At 46.5% G+C, this 18,154-nt stretch overlaps 1 protein-coding gene across 6 annotated transcripts in view; it reads left to right on the forward strand.

The window, feature by feature from the left end:
* KLHL3 (kelch like family member 3) overlaps nt 1-18,154 on the forward strand; it is a 55,892-nt gene that overhangs the window by 32,686 nt on the left and 5,052 nt on the right. For all 6 annotated transcript variants that reach the window (XM_074884234.1, XM_074884236.1, XM_074884233.1 and 3 more), the window contains 8 exons: nt 621-730; nt 5,616-5,732; nt 6,721-6,870; nt 9,526-9,643; nt 10,390-10,587; nt 11,421-11,522; nt 14,229-14,357; nt 17,840-17,980. In XM_074884234.1, coding sequence (XP_074740335.1) covers nt 621-730; nt 5,616-5,732; nt 6,721-6,870; nt 9,526-9,643; nt 10,390-10,587; nt 11,421-11,522; nt 14,229-14,357; nt 17,840-17,980 — 1,065 coding nt within the window. The remainder of the gene's footprint in view (nt 1-620; nt 731-5,615; nt 5,733-6,720; nt 6,871-9,525; nt 9,644-10,389; nt 10,588-11,420; nt 11,523-14,228; nt 14,358-17,839; nt 17,981-18,154) is intronic.

Consider the following 18,154-nt stretch of genomic DNA (forward strand, 5'->3'; position numbering starts at 1 on the left):
ATCCCATGCGCATACATGGGATGAGCCTCCCTCTTGACCATCTCTCCGTGTGCCCCCGTTGCGCACACAAATTCAGCTGGATGCCCTGGGATCCCTCACTGTCTGCTGCTGAGCGTAGGCACCAAACTGGCTGATTCGTGTTAAAGATGGGCTTTTCCTTTGAATACCTACACATATCAAGGGCTCTTGCTGGAGTCTCTCATCCAGGTGTTGAGCGGATCTGATTCTGTCTAGCTCGTTGAAGGGGGCAAGAACTGAATCTCGAGGTGACTGGTTTATTTACTACTTTAGAAAAGCATTGGCACTTTTCTCAGTTACCACTTCTAATCATATTTGTCACTGGAAGGTACTTTGTGGCTTTTGAAAAAGTTAAGTTCCCATTTAGTGTCATTTATGAAATTGTCTCATGGGGCTTGTGTTACTTGAAATAACATCAAATTCCTTTAACCTGCTCTGAGACTATTTTCTGTTCCTGTTCGTCATGCAGTCACAGCGTGTTGTTTGTCTCGAGTGCTCAGAGCTGTAATAATAGCAGTTCTCTGAATGCTGTAGTCCTTCCATTGACTTAAAGCATGGATTTCATTATAATTTTCTGTTCCCCCTTTTCGTTTGTTGAACAGAGCAGCACTTCCCTGAGGTGATGCTAGGAGAAGAATTTCTTAGCCTTAGTCTGGACCAGGTTTGCAGTTTAATATCAAGTGACAAGCTCACGGTCTCCTCTGAAGAAAAGGTACAGTAAATGGTATAGTAACAGTGAATGTAAGAATGCTGGAATGTTTATAGATCTTACATCAGGAACTGTTCTCATGTTATGCTCTTCAGGGGCCATTTTCCAACAGAGATCATGTGAAAGGAAAATTAAAAATAATGTGAATCCTAAAAACACATTAAAATGACCTTCACTTGGTTGTTCTTTGCAGGAAGTAATGATTCTCAGATCCCTATCACTTCCAAAAGCCCTGGGGGCCAAAACCGAATACCTTCCCGCTCTGGAAAACTAGGAACCTCCCATCTGCTGTTGTGTAAAGCTCTTGTTACCTGCTGTAAAACCTAAAAAAAAGGTGAATTTCATTAGGCCAGGGAGGAGTACTGGCTTCTGTTGCATGTTGGACAGAAAAACTGAAGGAGGCCCACAACCAAATAGAAGGAAGTAAACATTTTTCTAGCCCTGTCAGTGTTTTTAATGGAAGAGGGGAAAAAAAGGCACTGGTTGATGTTTTGTGGTTGAAATGTTCAGCACATCTTGTGTAGTCTGTAGTTCTGGGAAGGAGGGTTGACCAGTCGTTACAGTACTTGGTGAACACCAGGTCCAGCCCCTTTCTCTGGTGTGGGCTTCTTGCATGACCCACAGCAGGTTTCTGGGGAGAGGTGTGTGCCTTGAGTCCTTCAGCTCACCTCCGAACTGTTGCTATGGGGAGATGGACACTTGTGGGAGACTACAGGAGAGCTTGAGGATCGTGTGGCTCGTAACTTCAGGACCCATGTTGAACACCTGCATTCTAGTGGGGTGAAGCTGGATCGGTGCACCCATGGTGTGTGCACCCCTCCTGCTTAGCCCCTCTGGGCTGCAGACAGGCAGGTGTTTGGGCCCATAGGGACTGTAAAGCTTGCCAGAAAACCTGCACCACGTGAGGTGCGAATGCGGCGATGCTTCGTATAGATCCTGAGCCAGCAAACTCAGAGGCTTCAGGAGTGCGTTTCCGCAGGCGTGGGTCTAGCGTGGGCATCTCAGCAGGGTGCTGCGAGGTGCCACACAGGCAGGGCCAAAAAGGGAAAAAACAAATGGTGTGAACTCACAGCAGAATTGCTTTGTGTGAGCCAAGCAGCCTGCAAAGGGAAGTGCAAGTTTAGTAACCAATTTTTCCAGTCCTGTGCAGCATTGTTGAAAAGCTTTTATTGGCCTTGTGCCCAGAGAAATCAAAGTACTCCCCCCCTCATCTGAGCTTTATACAATCAAAACCAGTATTTCTTTAGCTGATTGTAAAAGTTGAGAATGCAAGGCAGTGGAAGGAAATGTAAGCATAAGCTGCACGTTCAAAACAACAGATACGAATAACAGGAGAGAGAGGCAGAGAATGGGATTGGAACATAAACATGAAATATGTGCTGGAGTCCAAAGAAGTGCTGAAAATTGAGGACAGACTCGTAGGCTGCTGTTGTGTTAGCTTCGTCACAGACAAGCAGTTTTCCTGACCTTTATTCTTCCTATCTGCTAATGTACAAGATATGTATTAGGAAAAAAAAAAGTATACGTATATAAAAATACATATGTGTGTATATCTATGCATGCATACACACACATATATCTATGCATGTGCACATGTGATGGATAGCTAATTATTTTTAAACAACGAGGTGGTGTAAGTAGGCAAATACTTCAAACATCTGAGAGCTAAATTGTCAGAGCCAGATTTCATGAGAGACTTTCTTGTTCCTCTTCTGATTGCATCTCACACCTGTGCCGCAGCCTGTGAGCCAGTGTTGCCATCTCTGGGTCAGTGGGAAATGTTATAGCTGAGTCCTGCCAGGGAAAGGGAGGGAAGTTTTGTCCTTACAATGCTTCAAGGCATGTGTGCCCAAAAGCTTGTGTGTTCTCCCCTTCCTCTGCCACCCCCCCAACTAATATTAATTGGCCTAATAAAATATATTCTTTATCTCCACAAATTTTGGCATACTTCTATCCATAGGCCATCAGGACTACAAAAATTGTCTGCTACCACAGAAATGTATTTCAAGTGTACAATGGTGACCTTTCCCCATTATGCAAAGATTATCCTCCTTTCTCTCCCTTTCTCCCTTGCTGTTGCCAGACTCTGCAGTCGCACAGGCCCTTTCAGCCTAGAGCAAATGTTTGTTTTGGGCCCTGCGTGGTCTTTTTGCTATAGCTGAGTACTTTGAAGACAGTGTTATCAATGCTTTCTGTACCTGACCTAATTAGCTCTTTAATTATAACAGTGTATGCAAGCAAGGAAAAACTCTAAAAAGTCATGTTTATTCATATTTAGTAATGATTTGTGAAACGGAGGGGCTTCCAGCCCTTGAGAAGGGGCTCTTGCCAACTCAGAACAGTGACGAAAGAAATTTTTAAAAGGATTGGGATTTTGAATTGAGGATTTTACACAGTCCAGTAATGGACTCATCGTCTCATACCACTAACATTCAGTAGAAACTGATGCGCAGTTTGGTCCTCACTCCTGGGAGTATCTAACAACTGGATTTTTGGCTGAAGAGACCGGGAAAACATCTGGTCTTGCTCTTTGCTTAGGTAGTGAGCAGAAGGGATATTCCAGGCTTTCACCCTTTTGCTCCATGCAGTGGGAAATCTGCTCCTCCCAAGCTCGGGACTGCTCTTAACAGCCAGGCAGGTGCCAGCTGCTAACTCAGCCTGTGCCTCTGCTCTAAATAAAGCTGTGTGGGTAACTGCTTCATTTCATCACACCCCGGTGACAGGTCGTGCACGGCTGGAAAAACCTGGGGGTCTCCTGGGGGAGCAGCAGCAGCTGCTCGAGGTCTGTGGTGGGCACAGCGTGCGGAGGGAGGGCATGGCAGTAGTGGAAACAGATGTGGCCTTTAAATAGAGATATTGCTGTTATGGATTAAGATTTTTTTTTTTTTTTCCCCCCTCCTCATAAAATTAAGAATCAGCGCCAACAAAAGGTGCCAGAAACTGATTTTTGAAAAAATTCTTGTTTTTTTTAGAGTAGACCCAGCAGGGTGGCCTCAGTGTATGCCTAACTCAGGAGCAGTCTCCAGCACCAAGGAAGCAGTTTATTCCTTGTGCACATTTGCTTTACCTTCCTTTAAGACTTGTTAGCTGTTATCTTGGTCTGTACCTGGGTATGCCCCAGTCCTGTGACATGTTCTGTAGCTCAGCATTTGTGCAAAAGAGGTTAATGAAAAGCATGTTTGGCTAAACATTTGGTTTATGCTCCTTCCACCCTCATTTGCAATTAAAAATCTCACAACAACCTAGTTTCTACTTTAAATGCCTTGTAGCCAAAGTGAAATTGTTTGTTTATTTATACATTTTCATTTTAAAATACTCAAAGGTTCTGCAGTGGTTATTTTCCTCTGGGTTTGCTGGGGTTTGATTACACGGCTCCCTGTTGCGTTGCTTAAATCCTCATTGCAGTGTCCTGAATTCCAAACGGTTCAGCAGGAGCATTTATTGGCATGGGAAATAAGGCTGGTGCTTTACTGCTTTTTTTAAAGTATATGGTTCAGCCTAAGAGGAAGAAACCCCTTTGCACTCTGCCTCTCCTTTGTGGGAGGACGTGTCTGCCGATGCCTCCTGCAAAAATACATTTGCCAGCAACAATTGGGGACCGAGGGAGATGGTGGCCTCAGTTCTGGTTGATCTTGTCAAATTAGTGACCTTGGACCAAACAAAATGGTTTCTTGGGGAGTGATGGGAGGGATGGAAAGAAAGAAAGAAATATCTGTGCAAATTGGCCTGACCATTTGGTGACCCGAGGGGAGTTGAAACCAAGGGCACTTGCCGAGTGTGCTGGGGCAAAGGGCCAGCGATGCTTTTCGGGGGAAGCACAGGACGGCTGGGGTCTGTGGGAGAGGGCTGTGCTCAGCCCCCCGTGAGTAATTGGGTAGCGAGAGCACTTGGGGAATTTTGCCAGTAGATGTGAGTTAAGGGTCAGAATTTATTTCTGACTCTGTGGGGAAACTCCACTGCAGTGATCCAGATCCTGCTGTGCAGCATCTGAGACTGCACCAGCCCCTCTCCTTGCCTTGCTGGGTGTTTCAGGAAGCCTTTTCCACTCCCGGTGACATTTTTAGGCCTTTCTTCTGGGAGGAGTGAGGCTCACAGTTATATAAGCACATACATATTCATGCTGGAGCCCACATAGGACGCTTCTGCCCGCGTCTGTTCATCGCGCAGGGCTCTGCGTGGCTCCTGCTGCATGGGGTTGTTTGTGAGTTTGTCACAGAGTCAAAGTTTGGATGCTTATCTGAACCGGTTGGATCTGGGAGTAAAACTAGATTTTGGTTCAGACCAGAAGTCCAGCGTGTCCTTGTTTCCCAGCTGGAGTATCCGAGTAATTTTAGCAGTGAAATGCATGCAGTGCAGAGGCTCCGCGGCTGCAGGCAGGGCTTTTCCTGTGCCTGTGGTGAACTCGTGCTGAAGACTGTTTGGTTTTAGGGGAGGGGGGAGAACTGGTGCAGTGATTAAATATGATGGTGAGCGTAGTGACTTACTGTGTGGCGAGACTCCTTTGGGAGGGGAGATCTCTGTTACCAGGAGTAATCGCTGTGGCTGATTTCATGAATAATGTTCAGTGCAAATGTCAGCAGGCTAATTAGCTTTCCTGGCTGCTTTCCAGTACTAATGTTCAAGAGGTATATGATTGTCCTGGACACATGCTTAGCTTTGAGAGTGATACAGCACATCTAGATGTGAAGTTGCTTATTAATATGCATGGTCATCTCACCTCTTCACTACCATGGTGCTTGTGCTCTGTGCATAGTCGTGACTTTTTCATCTGTTTGATAGAGATCTTGCACCTCCTTCCTTCAATATTTTAAAATCATAATGCTTCTGGTTTTGGGTATGTGACTGTGCAAGCCAGTTTTCTCTGTTTAATTGTACTTTATCCGTGTAGGTCTTTGAAGCGGTTATTTCTTGGATAAATTATGAGAAGGAGTCTCGCTTAGAGCACATGGCTAAACTGATGGAGCATGTTCGCCTACCCCTTTTGCCCAGAGATTATCTTGTACAGGTTAGTCTGCAAATAAGTAATTAATACTTGCACTTAAGCTGCTGGTAGCTCCTTAATCAATGGCTTGGCTGTTTGTATCTGAGATGGGTAATTTGACATGTTGCTGAGTCTGTAAATGGAAGAATAAAAGGAAAAACTGGGTGGACTCTGATATTAATGAGTGCTAAACGTGACCTGTGCTCTGTCAGGCTGTGCCGAGAGCGGAGCTCCAGCCCCTCTTGGTGGAAGCATTTAGCAGTTAATATCTTGGGATTTTTCACCCAGAAAATACCCAGGTGGGGGTGTTACAAGTGTGTGTGTTTTTTTTTTTTTTCCCTAACACACAGGTAAATTTAGCTTGGTGAAAACACACCATGTGTGATAATTTTGGCTTAAGATGCGTTCTGCACATAGAGATGGGTCTGTGTGACTGGTAGGTGAGATGCTCTCTGGCTTAGAGATTGTTCTTCATGAGTTAATGCCTGGGATCTGGGCCCTGATAATGAGCTGGGAATCCCCAAAGAAGGGGTTGGCATATGGGCTCTTCGACTATGCTTTTATCACGTGTCTAAAAACATCAATACAGTTGAAATAAAATTGGTATTCACAAGATGAACCCATCATGTATTTTTTATCTCAACTATATCTCTGATCAAGTAAAAAATTTTGCCTCTCCTTAGAAAATTCTGACTCAAATAAAAGAAATTACTTATTTTGTACCCAGACTCCCGGTGAATTTTTCTCTGCTGAGTTAGGTGTCTGGCAGAGGTGGTAGAGGGAGCGCTGCTACTCTTGAGTGATACTGGAAAAAAGTGAGAAGCTTAGATGTTACTACTGCATGTGTTTCTTTGGGAAGAGCTGGAAGTCTGTGTTTTCGTTTTGGTTTTTTAAATGTTGGTGCTTTGGAAGAGAAATTCCAGGTTTCATGTTCTTTCCACAAAGCTCCTTGTGACCTGTGCCACCGAGTCCTTCAGTTTAAATGATCTTTCATGTGTGTGCGTGTTCTCAGACAGTTGAAGAAGAAGCTTTAATCAAGAATAACAACACCTGTAAAGACTTCCTTATCGAGGCCATGAAATATCATTTGCTTCCTCTGGATCAAAGGCAACTGATAAAGAATCCCAGAACAAAGCCAAGGACTCCTGTTAGTCTGCCAAAGGTAAGCTGAGTTCATTGCTTCGTGTCACCTCACACTGTTACTGGTGGCATTTTCTGTCCTTTAAAGGAGTTTGTGGACTTGTCGCCTTAGTTCTCACTAGCGCTGAGAGATATGGTGTAGATGGGAACTGGCAGTGTTAGGTTAATGGTTGGACTAGATGATCTTCAAGGTCCTTTCCAACTTAGTTGATTCTGTGATTCTGTAACTCCATGATCGTCCCTTGAAGTGTTTTAGTCCCTCTTCTGGTATTGCCTGTGCCCGCCAAGGCTACATAATTAAGTTGGATAAACTTAGATAAACCCTTAGGAGAAGCAATATCTCTGCTCCCAGGAGCAAGGGTCTGCTCCTGAAACATTTGTCAGCCACAGGTGCTTTTGTGAATGGCTGTTGCTCCCGGAGCTGCGGCTGGAGAATCGCTGACCCGTGGAGCAGCAGCAGGCAGCTGCCTGCAGTGTTCAGGGTCTTTCCTTCTCCTGTATCCATCATCAGAAGCCAGGAAAGCAAGACGCTGTGGCACCCAGACTGCGGGCAGGAAGTCTGAGGCAAATTTCAATAGACTCAAAGCAGCTACTGAGTAAATAATCCTTATTACTCCCCTCATTTATCCTGCAGGCGTGTGATGCTCTGGCCACCACTTTATTAGTGAAGAAAAAAAATGACAACAGAAACTGTTTTCCCCGTGCCCCGGAGATAAATGCAGTTTGGCTCAATGTCTCTCAACAGACTGTTGCTGAAGTTATTAACAAGCATTTCAGCTATTATAAGACATCAAAACCACATTGTATTATTTTTCTAAGCACAAATCATAGGGAGCTTGGTTTGTGGGATGATGTATGAGATCTGTGCTATGAGGGACTATTCAGATGTTTAGATATTAGAATATCCATCGAGAAATTGTGGTTCTGCAGTGTGCTGATGTGTTGTGTCCCTTCTGCCCGCGCCGAGATGAAGTTGGTAGAACATAGCTTTGGGGGGTATCACGAAGGGCTGACATGACCCTTGTTCAAGGACTAAAGTAGTGAAGGATAAAATGAGTGGTGAACCAGCGAGTTCAGAGGTGCTTGGCATCATCTATAGCATGACTTATGAGTACAAACCCTAATCCTCTGCAGGTCTTTCCTCCCTTATTTTTAACTGTAAAGAAAGGGGAGAAGCTGATGATCTTCCAGCAATCCTGTTACTGAGAAACTTTCATCTGGTCTGTTGGTCCCACTGACAAGGGATTACAGTCTGCTGTGAAATCTCTTAATTCTGTAATCATGTGAAGCTCTGCAGCTTTCCATGGAAGACTGTCACACAGCTAGTAGTCAGGCTGCTAGTTTAGACTCAATTTGCTTTCTAATGTCACGTTCTCATTTTTTGTAGATCAAACAGTCCACTATTTTCATACCCTTCAAATTCCTTAAATTGCTGTCTAGCTCTGTACTTTCAAAGCAACTGTGATTGGAGTTGAGCTCATTACCCGAGTGACCTTGAGTGACGATCTGATCCTCTCAGCTACTCACAGCTGCCTTGTAGAGGCAAAAACCAGTTTCCCATCTACTCTTTGACTATATTTGAAGTCCTGTTACCTTGCTTCTAGCTCCTCGGCCTTGTAAAAATCAGATTGTCTTGGGTAGTGTTTGTTCCTTTTGATTTGCTGCGATAAGGGGAGCAAGTCCCCCTCTTGATGGCAGTGGAGGGTCGAAGGAAATGTGTTCGGAACAAAGTGCAGGTCAAGCTGTTTGTAGGTGCAGGTGGTTTGGATGCTGCCTGTGCACGTGTTGGTTTGTAGTGCCCAGCTGGGGCTCAGCAGCGATGGGCAGCCCTTGAGTGCTGAGCTGCAGGCTCCTGGGACCAGTGCCCCTGGTCAAGGCAGCAAGTCCGTGGGGAGTTTGTCTTCTGGTGGAGGACAGAGCAGATTTGGGAAGGACCACATGGCACACCATCCAGGACTTCTCACTTTTCCACCAGTGTCCACCGCTTGCTATTGCTGGGAATGGAGTCTGGGGCTGGATGGACCTTTAGCCTGACCCGGCAGAGCGGTTCTTGCACTCCTGAGATTGCCCCTGATTACCTTCATGTAGATCTTCCCTCCTGTAAGGAATTTAGGGTTTAATCACTGGATTTGCATCAATACATGTTGCAGCCAAAAGCCTTAATGAAGCTGACAAATCACTTCCTTCGGCAGCCCAGCACCCTGGGTCTTAACAGTCCTGGTGATTTCCCTGAGTGTCATATTCCCCGCAGGTGGCAACACAGCTGTCATGTTTTATTTGCTAAGTGCCATTGATTATTTTTAGCACCACCATGGAGATGATGACTAAACAGTGGGCTGGCTGTGGAAATTACGCTGGGATCTTCTTCACTTAAAAATACTTCTGCAGTGAGTCTTGCATATGCCGTGGTGCCAAGTGGTTTTGTGTTTCATGGGGAAATAGGGCAGGTTGCCCACCTCGGAAATGGTGAGGAAGGGTTAATGGGGCTGCCATATTTAGCATGCATTAAATTGGAGATAACTTTTCCACCTTGGAATACAATTGACTGAAATAAGTGTCTCTGCAAAGCATGGTTTTGGTAGCTACTCTTGACCAGGTTGTGGTGATGGTTTCTTTGCAGATAGCAGCTGCCCGGGCTGGTGTCTGAGGTTTTCCAACTCTTGTCTTCCCTCTCCAGGTGATGATTGTGGTGGGTGGGCAAGCGCCCAAAGCCATTCGCAGTGTGGAGTGCTATGATTTCGAGGAGGAGCGTTGGGATCAGGTTGCTGAGCTTCCCTCCAGGAGATGCAGAGCAGGTAACGGGAACTTTCACTGCAACGTTCTTTATTTTCCTAGTGCAACTCTTCAACGCTGGATGGATGTCCTCAGTCATCCCTTCAGCCTTCCTCTGTGCCCCCGGCCTCAAGCAGCGTTTTCTTTTTGCCATTCCTTCCTTTTCTTTCCCTACAGACATGCATCGTTCTCATTCAGGTGGATGCCCTGCTCTCTAGAGGGGTTGTTCCTGCCTGTCTACCCTCCATAGCCACTGTCTCCCCCTCATCATCTCTCTCTCCTGGCTGCTCCTCCATCAGTGTTTCCCTTCCTTCTCCCATCCCGCTGGCCTGGCAGCCCACAGGGATCCAGTTTTCCTTGCTGGCTTCCTAGTGAAAAATCAAAGGAGCTGAGTCAGTCCCTCTCAGTGCTGAGGCGTGGGTGATGAAGAGCAGATCTGTAAGTTGGGAGTGTTCCTCTGAAGACATCTGACAGGGCTGTGAATGTAGATCACCATTTGGTGTTCTCTCTGGCTCAGAAAATTACTCATTCAGGTGTGAAATTCATCTGTGCCTTATGTTGTTGTGTATTTATGTGCGTTTCACCTTCCATACGACACGTATGTTTTATCATACTTGCCTCTAATGCTCTTAACCTGCAGAAAATGCCAAAGACTTGCCCACGTTCTGCTCTTCCCTGTTGTCTTATATACCCTGGCAGACGTCTGATGATACTCGCTTCCCAAACTGTTTGTAAAACCTCCGTGAAATGTCTCTCCTCTTTTTATCAGGTGTGGTATTTATGGCTGGCAATGTTTATGCTGTCGGGGGCTTTAACGGATCTTTGAGGGTACGGACGGTTGATGTGTACGATGGCGTGAAGGACCAGTGGACATCCATAGCCAGCATGCAGGAAAGACGAAGCACTTTAGGCGCAGCTGTGCTCAACGATCTCCTGTACGCAGTGGGCGGCTTTGATGGCAGCACTGGTAGGTGACTGAGCAAAAACCAGGCAGTGCCTGACCTGAAAAAATGTTTTCAGAGACCCCTGAAAAGCCTGCAGAGCTTTAGTGAAGTTCCTGCGCCCTTCCTCTATGATTTTGTAGAGAAAGAGCCAGAGATTGGGTTTACTACGTGTTGTAACTAACTACGTGCGTGTTCTGACCAATCAGTAATTGCAGAGAATCTCACCCAATTTTTTTTCTTTAGTGATACAGTTCTTTCAGTCTAATTCTCTGTATGAATATGCTTTTCCTGGACTGAAAAGGGATTTTTTTCTTGTTTTAGTTAAATTTTTCATAGCAACATGAATAAAATGCCAGCAAGGCATCTTATGGGGTATGTGAGTCTGGGATTTATCTTGGCATAACTGCATGTTTAGATTCACAGCTCTGCCTCTGCTGTAGAGCTTTGCCACTTGCTTAAGCCCTAAACTAAGTATTTCAGCTGGTGATGAGTACAATGCAGGAGGGTCTGGGGGAGTTTTTAAACCTTTGTATGGATATTTTGTAATACTTGAAAGGATGTGGGACTTTTGGGCTTGGAATCAGGACTCTGCTCCACCTTGTTGTTCCCAGCACATCAGAGGGGCAGCAGTCCCAGGGTAGGGGCGATGGGATAACAATTTTTCCATCTACTGAAGTGGCGGCGTTGACACGCTGGTCCCAGCCTGAAAGGCAAGGGACTAGGAAATTGGGTTGCAGGAGTGTGGGGGGAATTACGGGCTTGGGAGGAGGTGGAAGGCAGATGAAAGTGCAACACCAATCTTTTTTTCTTCTCTTTTTTTTTAATTAGAAAACCTGTGTATCCCCTTTTTAACTAGGTCTGGCATCAGTTGAGGCCTATAGCTATAAAACCAATGAGTGGTTTTTTGTGGCTCCCATGAACACAAGAAGAAGCAGTGTTGGAGTCGGAGTTGTGGAGGGTAAGAAAATCAGCAGCTATTTCCATCAAACAAATGTTACTGTGTCAAACAGAAGGCTGAATGGTTATGTGTAACAGGTGGGAACTGTAGGAACTGTTCTCTTGACTAGTCGGTGAAGATTTATTTTATATGGTGTAATTGCTGCAGCTTTTTTCATTCTTCTCTTTATCTTAGTGAAAAATCATGTGTAGCTTTCCAAGAGCCTCAGACCCATATCAGACCAGCCCATGCCTCCTGTGAATGCCATTAGGTGTGCCCAGGCTTCTTGGAATCCTTGTTCTTCCTGGGCTGCTCCTGGCCAGTGAAAACACATGGTATTGTGCAGTGTATGCTGTTGCTGTCAGCAGACACTGCGTAGATGGAGTACCCATCACAGAAAATCTGCTCAGCGAGAGAAACAGGAGCACAGTTCATCCCACAGCCCCAAGCTGGTGGTTTGGCAGGAATACTAAAACCTATGTTTATTGACATCAGGCTTACTGGCACGCATGGCAAGCTTTGCTCTGGTTCGTAAATGAGCAAGGACTGGTGATAGCAAACGCTGGTGCTGCGGCAGCTCGGGAGCGAGGTGGGTGCAGAGGGTGCTCGGAGGGATCGTGGCAGCGGTTGGCACCGATGTGTCAGCCCCGAACTTGAGTGAGCTGGAACTGAGCAGCTTGGTTTGGGTCCAGGAGAAAGAGCAGTTTAAGTAGGAAACTTTTTTTCCTTTAGCAAAATCAATTCTGAAGCAAGTGAAAGGTTTTATTTGAGCTCGTCTTTAGTGTGGCGTAGCAGTTTGCGATTAGTACAGTGTGGAGCAGCTGCTGGCACAAGCCTTGTTATAAACTGTTCTTTAAAGTGGTTTGGTTTGACCCATTTGAATGGGAAATACATGAAATGTGTTTAGGTACATGAAATGTGTTTGTGTGAGAAGAGGGAGGGAGATAAAGTCAGAATAAATAGCAGTGGTTGTGCTAAATTTGCGTATTTGTTTAAGCAGCATCTCTCCAAAACTGGCCCATGCTTGTGAAGTGCTGGGTTGCTGATAGTCATTAGGATTTGCTAGTGATTTGAATGCAGTCCTCTGAACGCAGAACAAATCTTAAGTATGTACCTGAGATGCATTTCTATGGGCAGGTTTTCTACTGGAGACATACGAAATCCTTTTCCTTTGCTTTGTTTGAAAGTGCAAGTAAGCATTGCACATGTTGGAGCCCATGATAAAAAACATGAGGGCGTGTGATGGGGAAGAAGAGCTGGTCATATTGGTGTAGGGAACAAGCTGCAGCCTGCAGTTAATCCACAGTGTTCATCTGAACATGATGAAGATAGATCTGATGTCTGTAAGTACTGAAAATATCTAATAATTGTTGCCAGCCAGGGAACTTTATCTTGTCTTGCTTGGTCTGGCACTCTTGCCTTGATTCACTGACTAACACTGGGTGGGTTGAACCAACAGCACAAATAAGAGTTTGAAATGTTTATAGAGACAGGAAGAGGCAGAAGGAGCACGGTCGTAAAGCTGATCCTTGCAGACCACTCCTAATGATCACAGCCTGAGGAGGCCATGAGTGGAGCTGAGGGAGAAAGAAAAGAGCTGGCCTGTTCTTGGAGCCTTGCAGATGTCAAGGAGACGGGAGGATGCAAAAGCACAAGACTGTAGATGATAACTGCTGGTGGGACTCTCATGTGCATGCAAAGAATTGCATAGCATCACCAGGCTCTGCTGTTACGGATTGAAAATTGGTCTTATTCATGGGTTTTGTGCAAAAATTTAGGTTGGAATTTTCCTGCATATTTGTTGAACTTTATTAATGGTTGTTTGTTGTAGTGTCTAAGACACCCGATCCTGATCCAGAATGTCTTTGTGCTAGGTGCTGTACTAAAGAAGCACAAAGAAACCCTCTCTGCCCAGAGAGATTGCTGCCTAAATGCAAAACAAGCTGATAGATGATACAGAGAGACAAGGAGAGAGTATCAGTCAGGCTTGTGAACTGAGGACATGGTGGAGCATCAGCCTTGTTTCATGTATGGTGTAGTCCTGTGACATCTGACTGTGCTTCTCCGGTCTTGCTAGGTGTATGTTATTCGACTTGCATTGAGCTGAGGTAGGGAGGGACAGACATCCCATGCTCTGAGGGTCTCCCGTGGTGTCTTCTGCGTTGTGATCACTTGGCATGAGTGAACAAGCTGGCCTCAGCTGTGCTAGCAGCATTGGTTGGTTTTGGTTTGGCCCAGGCTGTTCAGAATCAGGTCTAGGTTTCCATACAGGTATTATATTAACATAAGAGGCTATTGCATGTTTATTGCTCATGTGATATTGTAATTAATGTACAGTATCGACCTTTGACAGCACACCTTGCTTCCTGGCACCTGAACAGGAGGAAATGCTCGATCAGCAGAACACACTTTGATGTTACCTCTTCTCCTGGGCCAACAAGTCATTTGGAAAACCCTCTGGGCTTTTGGCTTCTAATTAAGCTGTTGTGTCGTGTTGTTTCCGTGTCTTAGTTGTCAGCTTTAACAGCTTTAAAAACCGTCCCACCTGTCTGCGAGTCTGCTTCAGACCCTTTTGTTAGGATTTTCCCCCAGACATTGCAGCAGGTTTAGGCACGTCTCCCAGGGTCTTCCTCAGCCAAAATCCATCCTCACCTGGGGCCGTCAGGCGTGATGGTAACATAAATCAGTCGTAGCTGTAATGCCGATGCCAATGTGTGTCTCTTCCAGGTAAGCTCTATGCTGTGGGGGGTTACGATGGAGCGTCCCGTCAGTGCCTTAGTACCGTCGAGCAGTATAACCCAGCCACGAACGAGTGGACCTACGTAGCCGACATGAGCACTCGACGCAGCGGTGCAGGTACTGGCTCCGAGATGTGTTCTTCAGAGCTGATGGTCGCTGGGTTCTCCTCTGCTTGTGGTAGGGAAGGAAAAGTGTGTTTTGGCATTGCTGGGCTGGCAAGCAGAACTTGTTATTTCCCCCCCTTTCCCATGAGGGGAAGAACCATAATTGCTTGGAAGCTCTTAGCAGCTCTCCTGACTTGGTTAAAATCTGCCAAACTGAAATTAATTTCTGGATTAATGAAATAATGTTCAGTGTTTCTAAGTAGCCTCACTAACAGATGCATCTCTCTTGTAAGCAGAGTTATCTTTCCAAATCGCCAGCTATAGGCTCAGCCGGGCACTGAAAGCCAAGCTGCACCTCCTCTCCTATCATTTGGGGGTTGTCAGATGGATTTTCCTTTTGGGTCTTTTCTTCAAGCATCCAGTGGGTGCTTTGCAGCACCAAGCACATCTGCACTGGGTGATGTACAGAACAAGTCAAGGAAACAAAATTCATCTCAGATTGCCCCAGCTAAGCTAGTTTTTAGTGTACCTTTTGCTGACAGGAGTTGGTGATCTGGAGGATTAGAGGAAAGGACATGTTAAAAAAGGATTATATTCTAGTCTTGATGTTTTCTAGCTTATGATGTGATGTTAGGCCAGGTAGGCACTTGTCCTCTCTGGGGCTGTTCCTCTCTGAAAGGGATAAAAGCTCTTATCCATGGCACTTAAAATCATCTTCAGATGAAAGGGAACGTGTCAGTGTTGGTCCTACTGCTCAGTGTGTGCAGTGGGTCCTCCCTGATGTCAAATTGTGCAGTTCTCATTGTGCAGTAGCCGAAGTGACAGTTACCCAGAGGTAGCCAAGCCTGGAGGCTGCCCTTTGCGTGGGGGCTGAAATGACCCTGCAGGTTAAGCTGTGGTGGGAATTTCCTTCTGAGCTGGGTGGCTGAGAGGCTGCTCTCTCCACACGGTCTTTCTTTCCTCACTCTAATACCTTTTCCGTAACTCCAGGTGAGGTACGTATGGTCACACACTATTGGTTTGAATTCAGTTGAAGAGGTTTTTAGCATCTGCTTGATGCTTAAACCTAGCCCAGTGCAACCTTACAGGAGAACAGAATGAGTATCTCGTGTTGTTGACAGCATGTTGAAACACAGCGAAACAATTTGTGCCTGTAGGGATGGATTTTAGTGAGTTTTCTTTTGAAACACTGTGCGCTGCTTTGCAAGTAGGTCTCCACACGGCAAGTCCAGTTTTAAGAATGCTCTTACTTACCTGTCAAATACCCTTGCAATTTACTGTTCCCAACCTGAAAGCTGAGCTCCTCAAGTTCTGGTTGTCCCCCAGATGCCCCTCCAGCAGGCTGCGGGGAGGGGACAGCCCCGTGCCACTCATCACCAGTGGTGCTGCAGCACGGTCTATGGATCTATCATACAGCTCCATAAGTGGCTCTGTGCTCAGAGCTGCCGCATTGCCGTCCTGCTGCTGACATCTAGTGGAGGTGAGGACGGGTGTCCCCAAGTCCCCGGGGGACCCCACTCCAGGCAGTGGGGCTGGGTGGATGTGTGGGTGCTGCCTGCATTTGCTGGACCAGCCGGGGGTTCCCTTTCCCCTCCTGGCAGGGACGTCCTGTCCACGTGGGCCCTGTCTGTCTCGTCGCACGGAGAGGCAGTTGTAGGTGGAAAAGCCTTAGAGTGTTTCCTACTCTTTTACCCTCCTACTTAAATTAGTTTTACTGATTAAATTATTTCTTAAAAGTACAAAATTTTTGCTAACAGCTGGGTAGAGTTAAATGCTAAGGCGCTGCAAACCCAGGCTGCTGGGCTCAGACACAGTAGGCTTTCCTCACCAGTTGAGTGAATTCCCATTCCCCGGGCAACTGGGAGGCACCTTGTACAGCTCTGGGGCCAGGACATACTGGGATGTGTTCTGCTCTTCCAAAGTGGTGCATATTGGAGTACTTGACCCAGACTGGCCCAGTAAGGTGGATATTTATGGCAGTTAGAGATTAATTACCAGCGTTTGCCAGAGATGAACCATGAATCCCAATGTCATGTTGAGATTTCAGCACCTCTTGGGATGAGAGACGGCTGGTCAAAGCCAAACCCTGCTAGTAGCAAGTTAAGAAAACCTGGAGGAGAGAGAGGTGATGGTGGTAGATGTGCAGCAGCATCCCCCAGACAGTGGTGTGTCTGCCAGAGCTTTAATTCATCTGTCGGTCTCAGGTGCTGGCTGTTTTTTGGGTGAGGGAGGGACAATAACGCTCAGATGGCTTCCCTCCCTGCCTCATGTTGCCGTCCCGCGGGCGGAGGACGGTGGCTGCTGTGGTCTGTGCTCCTGCTGACTGTGGCAAGGCTCGGAGCAATGTGGCACATCATGTTTTTGGGATGTGACACACCACTGGGAGATGTTCCCGTGGCACAGGAGCTGCTGAGCCCGGGTGGTACCCGCTCTCTGGCTCACCATCGCAGCGTTGCTCCTGTGCTCTCCTTTCCCTCTGCTGCACGTGGCAAACAGGAAAGATATTTGTACAGGGGCAAACTTGAAAACCTGTCAGTTTTACACTGGTAGAGCCCCTCTCCTCCCTGCACACACCTTTCTGGCTCTGGGCCTTTCCCTCAGTCGTCAGCACGAGTCCATATTCAGGGCACAGGGGCCGTCCTGCTGGTTAATGCCCGTGGTTGAAATGATGCAAATCAGATCTGTGTTTCTGTTTTACTAACATCCCACCTTGTTAATTTTAATAGAGGCCTTTGAACCTATTAACGAAGATATGTTGCTGGAACTTTTAACTCTCACGGATTGGTGAACATTTAAATTAATTAATTTACTTAATATTAGGCAGAAGCACCCTTCAGATCCATGTCGTTCCCAGAGATTGAGCCAGGGGCCTGCAAAAGAGGCTGGGAAGGTGGCACTGGAGGCACCTTATCTGTGCCAAGTGCTGCTGCCATGTTTGGGGGCCGGAGTGGGGGGAGACGAACCCAGCAACAGCCTCAAGAACCAAAGCCCATAAGTTGTTGAGAAGAGGAAGAGTGTGGAAGGGATGAAGCCATGGGCACAAAGGCAGCAGGAAAAGCAAAAATAAAGCTCCTGGAACGGAATCAGGCTAAAAGCAAAGGACCCCATGGCCGAAAAGATGAGGCAGATGGAAACAAGGTGGGGTAGGATGCAGCGGTGAGGGAGGCAAAGGGAAGAGAAAACAAATCAGTCCAAAGAGATTGAATAAAGGGAGACGAATGTTGTAGGACTAGACTGTTGATCTCTGACAAAGATCTACCTGAGAAGGGGCACAGCTCTGTAAGATAGGACATCAGCCAGGCGTTACTGCACAGGCCTGCTCTAGTGCCACATGGTGGTTGGGTGGAGAGTTGACCATGTCCCAGGTGGTCTTGAGGCACGTGGCCCCTCTTTTGGAAATGCCTTGGAGAGGCCAAGGCAATACCCAGCAGAAGACCCAGGGACATGCAACCCTTTCCCCTGTACATTTGGCTAACGCTGGGCTCTGTTTGGCAGGGGTTGGTGTTCTCAGCGGGCTGCTGTATGCTACCGGGGGGCACGACGGTCCCTTAGTGAGGAAGAGCGTGGAAGTCTACGATCCAGGAACAAACACCTGGAAACAAGTAGCAGACATGAACATGTGTAGAAGAAATGCAGGTAACCACAGTAAGCCTTTTTGTGGTGTTTAGTTGCAGTTGTCTGTGTAGTTTTTAATGCAAGTAATGTGCTAGTGATGTCAGCCATCAGTATTGTAAGAAAGTGATAAAAATGGAAGATGAGGTATCTGCTTGGGAATGAACCAGAATGTGGCAGGCGATGCGTCGTGGGGGA

This window comes from Strix uralensis, chromosome 14 (assembly GCF_047716275.1).
Source record: "Strix uralensis isolate ZFMK-TIS-50842 chromosome 14, bStrUra1, whole genome shotgun sequence".
Taxonomy (NCBI): Eukaryota; Metazoa; Chordata; class Aves; order Strigiformes; family Strigidae; genus Strix; species Strix uralensis.